The following is a 14353-nucleotide window of genomic DNA, read 5'->3' on the forward strand; positions in this document are numbered from 1 at the left end:
ACTATAAGTGTTTAGATAGCACAAGTAATTTGGTCCCAAGGCTGCTTTGGGAAACTATTAAATACATTTTGAATTAGTGTTCGATGTGTGAGGGGCTCGAGAACGTGCAAGCCCGGTAGATGATTATATGCAAATAAGTCTTGTTCTTGGAGCCAATGGGAGCAGTTCATCCCACAAGTCATCCATTCCAAACAGCACAATCTTTCCCAATTACTGTAATAACATATTTAATGAGAATCAAAATGCTTCACCAAATTAAAATGTTTATATTTACAGAAAAGGCAAAACATGGTTCTCAACATGTGTTCCCAGTACCCTTGAAAAATCACACTTTATATTGATCAGATTGGTTTTCCTTGAAAGCTTAAAGCTATGCCCAGTAGTTCTTTCCCCAGTTTCTCTTCTTTACCGCCAATGCCAAACTCTGCAGACAGTTCCCTGAAAGTGCAACATATTCTACGATGCTCTATGTGTTCCCGATAAATTGCGTGTTTCCACTTAAACCGTGCATCACCTGCCAATATAATCAAGGATCTCCGTGGTAAACGTATAGCTACATGCACTTCACTTGATGACACAAATCTTGTCAAAGGATCAGGGCTACTATTGGGGATATTGGAGATGTTGGTCTCCGGACGTGCTTCTCTCTGAATGAGATTTGCCCTCTTGCAAACCTGTGAAACAGCTGAAGTATCCATTGTTGAGTGGTCTTGTTTTGAGGTTGTAAACAACTGGAGCTGGTCTTTGGAGTCACAGGACATGGTGAGCAGAGTTTCTGCAAGAAGGTTTAAGGTGACCAGGCGCTCTCCCCAGAGCCACCAGTCATCAAAATGGGGATCAATCGCTGAGCCCCGCTGGGGGTTGTAGTCTAAATTGCACTGCTCCACAGGCTGGAATCCCTGGAGGGCTGCATGCTCATTCATCCGCCTCACAATATCTCTGCTGAAACTGGGTAAACCACTGAAACGGCCAACTTTCACCTTCTGCTTCTTGAAGTTCACATTTGGACCATAATCCTATAAAATTGTGGAAGACAGAAGACAATTCATTATCAGCCAAAGTAACGACATTGGATATAAGTGTATGGATGGGTCGCCCACATATTAAACAAATTAGGCCCACCGCATAAGAAGTAGGGTTACATTAAATATGGACTTATGAGAATAGTTGAATACTGTTACAATGACAAAGCATATTTTCTAAAATAGTTATTTTACCAAGATTAAATATTTCTACAAACAAACTAGGCCTGTAGGCAAAACAAACATATAATAAATGTGAAATCGGCTTGGCAGGACATTACCTACATAACATTAACATGGGATTGACATGCAAAAGATTTTAACTCCCAATTCAATAAGTGCTCTTAAACAGGCGAGGATCTCTGTGGTCTTGGTATCTAGGCTGCAGTCATATGTACATCCTTGCAAAATCTTCCACCAAACATTTCCTACAAGCCATGGATCATTGTTAAATATTTACAGCTTTGTGACAACACAATGGGTCATTAAGCAAGCATCACCATTGTAAAGGGCTCCAATAATATGTTTTAATTAGGATCCCAACTATGCATTTCAAGCACATTTTTCTCAAGCATTAGCCACTAAGACCTACATGACAGCATCTTTGAAAGCAATAAAGATGGCAGACTGGATCATCAAGAATGATTAGACTGCATTAGGAGTTATCAAGCAGAATTGTCAATGTTAAACCAGGCCACTCATTGACAAGAATGACAACGAGCACAGATTTAGAAATATTGACCTCTGGGAGTATGAGCAATAATAGCCAGCACGTAGGGATTAGCCATCCTGATGTGAAGGTAGTTGATGTGCTATAACTATTAATAAGCAGCAAATTTGATCAATTTATTGAGTTTTTAAAAAGAAAAAACGCTTTTCTAGCAATCATTGTTACCAATTAGCTACACTGAGACCAGACATAGTATTAATATCAGTCATTTTATGCAGTCTTATCAATCAAAAACATTGCAATGAATTATCCCTAATGTCCTGCAGCAGGTGACATGTGAGGTCACTAGCACCTATAAAACAAAGCACAAACAAAAATACCCTTCCCGATCTGTCCAGCACTTCCCCCAAATACTGTAGGACTGGAGTTTGTTTTTATTATGGTTGTCCTACCTAGAATATGTTGGGATGGACTGTTTAATGACAACAAAAGAACATTGTTCACCAAAAAGGCATGTTCTACAGTGAGCAATGTTACCATATAGAACCCGGCAGGATTAATACTAGTTACACATTAGGCAACTCAGACATTGTCTTACTTGTGTATCCACCCACCTCCCTCCTTTCACACACAGGTATAGCCCCAACCCTTGCTTCCTTAAAGATATCTTTCTACCTACATCAAGTGCCACACATGCACGTCCCCTCATTCCATCTACCCAAACTCAAAACAAACACATTCTCGCAGTCTGGCCACCCTCCATAATCCAACACACACAAGGTCCACCCTCATCTCCCTCAAAGACACATCCTCACAGTTTATCTGTCGCTCCACATGCAGGTTTCCTCTCTAACCACTAAACCACCTCCTGTGATGAATCCTGAAGAGTAATCACTGATTCCCAAGCCGAATGTCTTCTCTCATGTGGCCGGGAAGGCAGCCGCTACCTGATCCTGGTATATTTTTTTACATTATTATTTTTTTTTATTGGATATTCAAAGATGCAACACAGAAATAAAAAAAAATAAAAAGTCAACTCATTATCTCTGCTCTCCCCCGATTCCCTGTCCTCCCCAACCCCTCCCACTCACCAATGTACACTGAATGCTAACATTGCAATGGGAAAAAAAGGGGATTGTCAGAATTCGCAGGTTATGTGGACAGTGCTGTTCCGTAAAGTCTCCATGAACGAAAGTCCTGACTAGTCACACATTTCGTTGAACTTCGCTTGTTGCCATTGGCCAACGTATGTAATCCACTCTAGCATTACAAAATTCCACAGTTTATAATACCACTCTTTTATATGTGGAGGATTCGCCGGCTTCCATTTCTGAGCTATCACCAATAGTGCGGCCAATTGAAGAAGCTAAAATGCTTTCCTCCGATATTTCTTCCACTGTTCACAGTCCTGTTGTGCCAGGCCCAAAAGAATTTCTCCAAGAGGGCTTCCCTACTTAAACCCAAACATGACCTTTATGTTTTCCTGCACCTCCTCCCAAAACTGTGATAGTTTAGGACATAACCACCATATATGCACCCAATCACCTCTCTCCCCAGAACCCCTCCAACAAAAAACCAAAACTGATGAGGTAATCTGATTTAGTCTTTCCGGGATAGAATGCCATTGGTACATTCATTTAACCCAAAATTCCCTGATCTGTATAGATCTGTATAGATCTGGTCATTTTCAGGATATCGAACCATAAACGGGACCATGCCTCCTCAGTTGGCATATACCCCAAGGTTTTTGCCCAAGCCAGCTGAAATGTGGGGACTTTTAGTGGAGGTTCATCAATTAGAAGCTTGTATAGTCTGGATATCATATGCCTATCTCCTTAGCTAGAGGATACAAACTGTTCGAATGGTTTAAGTGGTTTGAACGCCGCCGACTTGTTGGGTGGAGTCAACAGCCTATGATGGATTTGAAAATATTGGAAGTGATGCCCCTCATGGAGGGCCAACTCTAACAATGTAAAAGACTTAAATCTCCTGGTCCAAGAACAGATCCCGAAACTTGATGCATCCCTCCCTTTTCCATTCAGAAAATTAAATAGCATGGAATCCCGGAGTGAATTGCGGATTTGCAAAGAGAGGGGTAAACGGGGAGGGAAATTATGTAATTCCATGTTGGCGGACAGCCTGATCCCATGTATCCTCCACTACTCCTGTGATCGTCCTGTGGTGTATATTGCGAGGGCTGTCAGGTCTAGTTACCCATAGTTTCTCTCCCATTCTAGGGCCTACTGTTGCTCTTTCCATCTGCTTCCACCTTTTATTTTGTGTACTCTCCAAACAAATCCATGAAAACCTGCAGTTGAGCTGCGCGATAATACTCTCTAAAATTAGGAAGACCCACCCCACCACTATCCAGAGGAAGCATTAGAGTACGAAATGCTGTATTACGGGATTTCTTTTTCCATATTTAGACATTGTTTTATGTAGAGTTTGGAAGAAGGAGGCCGGGATCCGGAGAGCTTGAAACAAATAAAGCACCTTGTGTAAAATCACCATTTTAATTGCTATAATCCGCTCAAGCCACAACACCATTAAAGGGCTCCATGCCTGGAGCAACTTTTGAATGTTGTCTAATAAGGGGCAAATGTTTGCAGATATATGTTAAGTGAGCATGTTATGTTCACTCCTAAAACCCGGATGCTCCGAGGCATCCATATGAGCTGTGTCTCTCTCCATCATTGCTTTAGTAATGCTTTAGCCCTGGATTTAAAATTACGGATTTCGTTACATTGATTTTAAGACCCGCGACTCTACCAAACTTTTCCAATTGAACCAAGGCCTCAGATAAGGATCTACTCGGTTTGCCGATCGTTAGAAGCATGTCATCTGCATATGTCATCAGCTTGTGTGTCTCTCCCACAAAGGATATACCTTTAAGTTGTGCCAATAAATGTACTAGATACAATACATACAAGAGAAGCGAGAGGGGGCAGCCCTGTTTCGTACCTCTGGAGAGGAAAAACCTTGGGGGAAAGTTGACCATTAGTGAGCAATCTAGCGGAAGGACTCGCATAGTTAGCCATGACCATTGTTAAGAATTTAGAACCAAACCCCATGGTTCATAAAGTGCTAAAAAGAAAGGACCATTCTACCTGGTCAAATGCCCTTCGACGTCTAATGACACCAGAACTGCTGCGTCCTCTTTCTCATCCACCTTTTCATTTAGGTGACAAATTCGTCATGTGTTGTCAAGGGTTTGTTGCCCTTTAATAAGTCCTGTCAGATCAGGATGTAGAAGACCAGGCATCAAATCATTAAGCCGGTTTGCAAGAACTTTTGTATATATTTTTGCGTCCATATTCATGAGCGCAATCGGGTGATACATTTAGCCTCGTGATTTTACCACTTCTAGCAAAGGAGTTATAAATTACTGTTAGCATAGGGGCCAGAGTCACTCAAAACATTTTATAGAAAGAGGCAGTGTACCCATCCGGGCCCGGCGCTTATTTATGACTGACAATACTTCTTCTTGGGAGATGTCATTATCTAAATTCATTCTATCTTCTTCTGAAATTCTCTCCAGTTGTCTCGCCTCTAAATAATTATTTTGTGCTGATCTGGAGGGTATTGTACGATCAGACGAAAAAAAAAAAGTCAGACCGAAAAATGCTACCACCAAAAGTTCGAACCTTTGATGGTAGCATTGCAAGTAAGTTAAAAAAAAATAAAAGGGCTGCGGGGGTGTCCTCCGCAACACTCCGCTCACTATACTGTGTGGCATAGTGAGCGGACACCCCCGTAAAACAAAATAAACAGGGGCTGCAGGGAAATCCCTGCAGCCCCCATAGTATGTAAGTGTGTTCGCATGAGAAAGGTGCACACTTTTGGTAGTTCGTACCTTTCTCATGCGAACTTTCCAGCCGCGGCCGGATCTCTTACAATCGATCTGGAGAATTCGATTCATACAACCTAGAATAAAATACTTGAAACTGTGCTATAATATCTTCTGTCACCGTTACTCTCTTTCCTATTGAATCTTCCACCCCTTGAATTATTCGAGAGGCTAATTTCGGTTTTAATTGTCTGGCTAACATACTATAAGCTTTATATGCCTTAACATAAAACCTCTGCTTTAGATATAGAAAGCTTTTTTCCGTCTGTTGGCGCGTAATAGATCTAGTTTGCCCATAGCAATTCGGTATTGCCTATAATGATTTAGGGATGTATCATTTGTTTTAGAGTTTCCCTTACTTCAGATTCCAACTCAATTTCCATATTTTGGTTACGCTTCCCCCTGTAAGCCTGTATCAAGATAAGCTTCCACCCGAAGGGTCACTTTAATCACGTCCCAGAACAAATCTATGGTTACTTTCCCATACAAACGGGATTCAAAATATTCCACAATTTGCCCCTCTATGTCTGCACATATAATTGGATTGGAAACTAACGCTTTTAGGAATTTCCAGCTCCAAAGTGTGGGTCCTGCTACAGTAATGTTAAGGTACATAGTTAGAGGGGTGTGATCTGAAATGGTAATTGCATGTATATTAATCTGCGTTGCCCTTCCTATCCAGCTAGTTGTAGCCCAAAAGTAATCTATCCAGGAAAAGGATCTGTGAACGTTGGAAAAGAATGTGTATGCCTGTTCATTTCCCTTCAAAGTAGGCCACATGTCCTTAAGAGTCAAGAGCTCAAATTTCTGTTTGCGGGCCGATGAAGGCAAAGGCCGTACGTATGTGGTGTTAAAGCTACTATCCCTTGCATGCAATATTTAAATCCACCATCACTATCATTTCTCCTTGACCAAACTGTTCCAAATTGGACAGGGCCGACTTGCGGAAACCCTCTTGGCCTGTGTTTGGAGCATACAAAGATGCCATGGTATAAGTCATCAAGCCCATCTGTACTGTGATATAAATAAAACGACCCTCCGTATCAGCAGGAACCTTTCCAATGGAGAATTGTAAGTTTGTCTTAAAAGCTATATAAACCCCCACGGTTTTCCCCTGTGCGTTAGCCTGTCTAATGAAAGGGTATTGCTTTCTTTTTAGCTTATGTCGGTCTTGAAATTTAATACGAGTCTCCTGTAAAGCTATAAGATCAGGCTGATGCATAGTCAAACGCCGTTCCAGTTCATCCTCTTTGCGGGGGTATTCAGCCCCTTATGTGTCAAACACCTAAGGGTAAAACCATTACAGCATGACCTCCTGCTGTAATATGCTGTTCCGTCCGATCCTTTCTTTCCCCTTGATAATGATTCAGTGTACAAGCCCCGCCACGCCCTCCCCCACAACTTCCCCCTCCACCTTCCAAACACTACCCGCCCCTTTCGCCCTCCAGCAATCCCCAACTTGTTCCTCTTCTCCCTGGTGTAGACTATCTTTGCTATTCTCTTTGGACTCCGTCCTCAGAGATGGCCTGCCACTTATACCAGGGATGTGTGCAGGGTATCCTAACCCCTTGTTTTTATCTTTAGTGAGTTCCAAGATGAACAGTTAACGTGCCCCTCCTATTACATCAAACAATCTTAATCTGTGTAAAAACAACTTATCACCTTAACAACCATAAACACATTAAACTCTACTCTTTAGAGATCCGGAGGCTTCTCTGGTACTGTAGGGGCTTTCGGTTTCCTTGTCAGGGTGCGTTTAACCGACGTCCATTCCCAGTGCCTTGGTCCACGGGGGCATGTGGTTACATCCCAGAGGTAGGGCCTGGTTGATCTTGCAAATCCATTTGCAAGATTCGAGCCCCCTCCAGTTTGCCTTCTCATGTTAAAAGAAGGCCAAATGGGGAAGGTCCATAAGTACAATATCTTGTCGGTTTGTAAGTGTTGCGGAATCTCACACATATCTCTTCTCCTTTGTAATGTTCTTGGGGATAGATCCTAGTACAACTGAAAGTCATTCCCATTAAGTGTGATTTGTGTCGCTTTCCTGGCTCCCTGAGAATTAGCTCCTTCTGCAGGTAATTTGTCAATGCCAACAGCGTGTCAATAGGGCGAACCCCCCGTGTCTTGCCGCTTCGGACCAACTCGATGGATTCTATCCATGGGAATGGTTGTTTCCTCTGAAAAAGAAGGTGTCTGGGGTCGCCAAATTATGCAGTGAAAACTACTGAATGTCTTCTTTCATTTTGTCATAGTTAATATGTTCATCATAAAGCAACAAGAATGAAGCTGTTTTAGTTTGTGCAAAATATCTTCTTTAATTAAAGTTAATTTCTTCAAGTAAATAAGCAGAAGCCTTCAGCGCCGATGCATTTCGGACCAAGGTGCTTCTCCAGGGCGAATTCTACAATCGCAATATCAAATACACTTATTCAGAAAGGAGTTGGTTATATCAACAGGATTGTTACATAGTTTGAATCGCATGGATACACAAAATACACAACAAAGCAATAGAACACAAAAGATTTGAAAAGGTTAAAAAATGGGAGAAAGAAAAACAGAGGCAAAGCCTTGTTGCACCTGCAATCTTGCGAAGTCAAGAATATGTGTATATGCACAGTGATTTCATAAACAGTTTCTGTGGAAAAGAGTAAGTGTTTATGTAATGACCTGTAATAACCCACTCAAGTAAAAAATGCAATAAAATGGCTCTCAAAACATTGAATCTCTTACCCCTGTATTGCAGTGGACGTCATTCTGTAGGAAGACAAAACAAGCCTAAATGTCACGAGAAGAAAGTCTAATGCAGCGTTAACAGTTTCCATATAAACGTATCCCTCATGCTGCTAACGAGCGTATGCCCGTCATCAAAAAATATACGTACAAACGTGCTTGACCTGTCCAAGTGAGTAGGCCGGTTAACCAAACATAGGGCTCTGCGAGGTTAGGGCTCCGCTTACCGTAATCATGAAATAAACGTGTCTCCTTCAGTGTTAAACAGGCCGCCTGATGTCTCCAAATGTTAATAGTACAACAAGGTAGACAGGCCGACTTGTGAGAAAAAGTGCATCGGAAGGATTGAGTTGCGCGCATAGTGTGCAGGATATAACGTATATGGGCAGCTCTGGTAAATGATACAAATACAATGTACATCTCGATCCAAAGTCATACAGAGGCCTAATTAATACAAAATGCTCTGAATATATACATGAGCACCGCATGGCGGTAGTTGCAGTTTTTGCATGTGCGTTTGTAACTAATGACATGAATGGCATAACGGGATTAGTAAAGGATAGTAGCGATATCCATATGGTAAAAGCAGACACATGGGATGCAATGGAGGTGCGAGTCATTCTCAAAACAATCCTCAAGGCAGCCTACGTGATCAGGAAGACTAAGTGTCATAATAATGCAAGAGTAATGCTGATTGAACTATTTTGATGTGACAGCAAGTATATATGTTTATGAAGTGTAAAAAATCAATGACTGAAAGCAGTTTACAGCATGATATAATAGTCACTGTAGGTTATAACAAGGTCTCATGTTCACACAATCAGAAAGTTTCACCACTGGAAATGAAACGGCAATGATGCACTTCAGATTACAGAAAACAGTGCAAGTTGAGTTCCTCATTCAACCCATTGGGAGAAACTGTGTCCAATTCTTCTATCCAGTATGTGTCTTTGTTCCAGTTTTTTAGTGATGTTTATTCTCGGATGGTTGTTTCATTCTCAGTATTTAACAAACCCTTAAAGACCCCAGTGACCACCTCTCTTAAGCGGAGTCCGACACGGATTCCGGGATATTCCGTATGCGGATTTTGGACCGCCTAGATCAGTTTTCCAGATCCTCGCATTGCTGCTCCACATTATATGTTGTCTGTGCTAATTGTTCCAGGAGGACCTCCGACTATGTGGATTGCTGTGGTAAGTCTTGTAATTCCTGCTCGTTTGTATCCGTTCTTTCCTCCAGACATGAAATATCTTTTATTATGTCTGCCAGGGTGGATTTAAATTCTGTTGTGCAATTGTCAAATTGTGTTTGCAAAGAAGCTGCCAACTTGTCCTTAAAATAAAAAAAAAACAGCACTCCTTATCTTCTTTTGAGTCCGCCATCTCTGTAACTGGGAAGCCCTGGTGTGCTTTGTTCAGCTCGACCTTATGTGCCGGATTCTTTACAGGCCTGCCTGACCTGAGCCAGCAACTGCTAATCGGATTGACAATGGGAGTGGGAGGAAGTGTGGAAGTGTGCACTTTTCTGCGGCCCTTAGGTTTTGACATTGACCACGTGCATGCTCAGGCTCATCGGGTTAGTAATAGTGTGGATTCTGCATCGTCCTGCATTTCCGAACTCTGACCTCTTTTAGCTTTGCTCTGTTAAATGTATTGCCTTTAGTTGTGTCCAAATCAAATTAGGGAATAATACTTCCACAAGAATTGCGCGTCTAAATTCTGTCTTTCAGGCGCTATTAGTATAGGTGGGTCACCTATTGGCATCATAGATTTGAAGCAAATAACTTGTATGAATGATAGAAATTACTCATAAATTACCGTCCTAGTGCCGGGTAATCTCTCCCCTTGTCATTTCTAACATACAAGTTCACTCTCCAGGGGTCCAAATTCAGCACCTAGCGCAGTTAATGAATGCTCTATTGAACAAACCATACTGTGTGTTTCCCTTCCGATGCAGTGTTACACAGATCCTTGCCGTTAATCGTACAGGCCTAAAATGCTTGACAAAAGCAGCGATTCAGCAAATGCAGTGTTGCATGTGGGAAATTTTCTGGGGCTCAGCCGATCGCATTTTTTGCGCGGAGTTCTCGCTGGGGGAAGTGTTTTAAGGCTTAGGACTACGAGCAGGTAATCTATCATGTGGGGAAGATCACTCGCCCAACAACATGAATGATTTGGGCAGGATCGCTTCAATCAGTAAGGCTCCCCGGGCTTCCTCAGTTTAAATGAATGCAGGCTTGGGCGTTGGCCCTCAGATCCTCACCAGCGCCGCATGTTAGCACTCGGAGGAGGATTTCGTTTTCCAACCCTCCCACCCAACAGTTATGGCAGAGCCTGGACGTTGTTGTCGCAGGACGACCAGGGGCGGGTTGTGGCAACCTATGATAAGACAAAGACTCCAAATGAGCCATTGCTAAACTGGAAGGGGCTTAGCCCAGTCTAGACAGCGCCTCCTGGGAGCCTAAACGGCAGGGGTGTCTGGCGGTAGCAATTGGGGCTCAACTTCCCCCCAACAAACGGCGCTCCCCCAGTCCGCAAAGACCTGCAAGACCAGACACTCTAACCAATGAGAATCTAGACCTACTAGTCGTAACCGAAACATGGCTCCATGAGGCGGCTGGCCCTGCCATCATGCTAGCTATACCAGACGGCTACCAACTACTAAGAGTCGATAGACCCAACACCAAAGGAGGTGACCTAGCCATCATCCATAAATCGACCTTACCCATCAGATTAGCTACTACCTTGCTATTTCCATCATGTGAACTCCTTACTGCTAAACTTCACCTTTCTTGTAACCGCACCCTCACCATGTATGTCATCTACAGAACACCCGGACCACTAGGAACCTTTGAAGACGACCTAACAAGTATCCTAACTAATAATACTAAAGACCACGCTCAAATTCTATTACTAGGAGACTTCAACTTAGGCTTTAATGACTGTAATGACAAACACGCCCTATCCATTGCCTCACTTCTGAAGGACTACGCCCTAACACAAAAAGTCTCCTCCCCTACTCATGCCAAAGGCAGAACCCTAGACTGGGTTGCTGATCGGAATTGCAACATCAGCATTACCAACATAGTGCCACAATCCTGGACTGACCATTATTTAATTATATTCAATGCCTCACTTGACCTTATCCGACCCAAACCTATACTTCTGGCCCCGCCACTCCCTACCAGAAGTAAAAAAGGCATCACAGCAGAACAACTCCTACCCCACCTCCTCCCTACTCTCGACAATCTAGATAACATCACAGACCCTACGTCGCTTGTGGAAGCCTATAACAGCACGATGATCAAGGCACTTGACTTGATTGCCCCTACCAAAACATGCAAAAGCAAACAATTTTGTCACCTAAAAAACTGGTTCACACCACACCTGAAAGACCTCAGAATTCAAAAATGAAAGCTGCAGTCAATTTGGCAACACTCACCCACTGAAGAGAACAAAATTAAATTAGCCACTCTCGCCAAACAGTATAAAAAGGAAATCATAAGCACTAAAAGAAATACCTTTAACGATAGAATATCTAAGGCCAAATCAGATACCAAGGAGCTATTCACCATCCTCCGTGAAATGGAATCACCCATAACCCCGACTCATAACATTCCTAAAAATACGCTCTGGTGCACTAATATACAAAATGCCCTGGCGAGCAAAATTAGCTTGCTCCAAACAAAAATTGCCAATAAAAAAGCTTCCCTGCTCCTGCCAACGGAGCCTACACCTCAGCCACAGCTCCTCCCAAACCAGCCCAACACCCTTCACCCATTTAGCTTCAGACAAATATCTATATTGGAGACAGAAAAAAATCATACTATCTCTAAAGCCCTCCAACTGCAAAGGTGACAATTGCCCCGCCCAAATTATAAAAGATGCACCTAGAGACCTAGCCCCCTTCATCTCTAAACTTATCAATGCATCCTTTAAGTCTAACCTAGTGCCCAATAACCTCAAGCAATCTTGGGTGCTTCCCTTGCTAAAAAAACAAACACTTGACCCCGCAATACCGACAAATTACAGACCTATCACCACTGTCCCATTTCTGCTTAAAATTATTGACAGAGTAGCGTACCTGCAAATTCAGGACTACTTAGAAACTAACAATCTACTAGGCTCACGGCAATCTGGCTTCCGTCCCCTTCATGGTACTGAAACAGCCCTGATTGACCTCAATACCCAAATTGACGAGTTGAAGGACAATTGCAAATCGGCTATGCTACTCCTCCTTGACCTATCCGCGGCCTTCGACTTGGTAGATCACGCAGTCTTATGCAATCACCTCAGCTCCGCCGCTCATTTTTCAAGTGATGCCATAACCTGGGTACAACCCTTCCTTGCAAACCGGACAATGAGAGTCTTCTCCCCCCTAGCAGCCGCTGATCCCTCACAAGTTTCATGCGGTGTCCCTCAAGGATCATGTGCATCTCTGACAATGTATAACATCTTTACTAAGCCCTTGTTTGACAAGTTGGACAGATTGGGTATCATCTACACTAATTACGCAGATGACACTCAAATCCTTATCTCCCTTTCGGGCAACTTCTTGGAAGACACGGCCTTAGTAAATAGGATATATCTCCTCATTCAGGCATGGATGGCATCTCACGGCCTCTGCTTGAATGACGACAAAACTGAGTTACTGATCCTCGGCTCAGAGCTGGCCATCAAAAAACTTGACCCAAACTATGCCTCATTCAACATCAACAATAATGTCATCAAAGTGATGCCTGCAGTAAAAACCCTTGGGGTCTATCTCGACTCAGCGCTCACCTTCAAGAAACAAACTAACTCACTAGCATCTTCCACTGCATATACTTGTAAATTGATCCGAGCATGCAGACCATTTCTAACTGAGGCTAGTTGCATTACATTAGCTAATGCACTCATCATATCCAAGTTGGATTACTGTAATGCCCTATACGCAGGATCTAACAAGTATATCCTTGATAAAGTCCAAACTTTCCAAAACAACGCTATTAGAGTAGCTTTAAATATTCCTAATAGAGCTCATATCTCCACCTCTAGGAAAAATATCCACTGGCTAAAAATCAAATACAGGATTGCCCTCAAAACACTCTCCCTTACCTCCAAATGTCTTAACCATATAGCTCCCCTTACCTGGTGAACAGAGTCAACAAGAGATCCTCTAACCGCCCTACTAGAATGACTAACACCTATACGTTAGTGGTTCCTAGATATAAAAAGAGTACAGCTGGCGGCTCCAGTTTCCCAGTCATAGCTGCGCAAACTTGGAACAAACTCTCTCTGGATCTTAGAATGGACCAACCTTACCATAGCTTCAGGCGGAAAGTCCTCACCTGGATACGTTCCAACGACACTTAGCTTACCGTTCCATTGCCACCTGCTCTAGAGACCCAGATGACTGTAACTATATGATCTATCTGATTAACCAACCTGAACTGTTGTTTTCGCATTTTCTTGTACATGCAACTTTGTTAGTAATATAAACTGTATAACTGTATTTTTCCTGTAACCAAGTTCTCAAGTACCCTTGTACTGTCTGCGCCCAGCTACCCCTTTGGGTTTGGTTTTGCGCTATACCAAATAAATAAACAAACAAACTCTCTCTTCTCTGCTCTCGACTTCTCTGCAGTGCCGGGAGCTTGGGGGGCGGGGGGAGCTTCCATATTCACGAGTGATTGCGTCAGGAGATTGTCTGCCTCTGTATGCCGTTCCACAGGGGGACAGATCCAGTGCAGCGCAGCTCACGTCCTCCAGCTGCAGTGGGCGCAGTATGTCCAGATCAGCAGAGTCTCCCCTAGAGAACTGCTGTACAACTTGACAATGTTGTGGTGCGCAGTGTGTCCCTAACCCGCGGAACACTTAACCATCACAATTCATTTTGACTTGCTCCTCACGGGGTCGTGGTATTCTGAGGGTGGATCACCTGGGAGGAGATGGCTGTCAGGGGGGAGTGGTGACTCCAGCTGGAGAGATTTTATATTTTATAACTGAAGGGATAGCCCCTGCTGTGGAAGGAAAAAAGGGCTAAGAAACAATATGGAACAAAGAAGGGCTCCAACCACAGATATACTTGTCAACACTCTCCTAA

General features: G+C 43.0%; 1 protein-coding gene across 2 annotated transcripts in view; it reads right to left on the bottom strand.

The window, feature by feature from the left end:
* Window positions 1-210: 210 nt before the first annotated feature.
* The window catches only part of ALKBH4 (alkB homolog 4, lysine demethylase), a 111794-nt gene continuing 97651 nt past the window's right edge, over window positions 211-14353 (bottom strand). For both annotated transcript variants that reach the window (XM_069614970.1, XM_069614969.1), the window contains exon 3: window positions 211-1016. In XM_069614970.1, the coding sequence (XP_069471071.1) occupies window positions 342-1016 (675 nt within the window). In that variant the 3' untranslated portion in view covers window positions 211-341. The remainder of the gene's footprint in view (window positions 1017-14353) is intronic.

Source organism: Ambystoma mexicanum, chromosome 9, assembly GCF_040938575.1.
Source record: "Ambystoma mexicanum isolate Mex_15411 chromosome 9, UKY_AmexF1_1, whole genome shotgun sequence".
In the NCBI taxonomy this organism is placed as follows: domain Eukaryota; kingdom Metazoa; phylum Chordata; class Amphibia; order Caudata; family Ambystomatidae; genus Ambystoma; species Ambystoma mexicanum.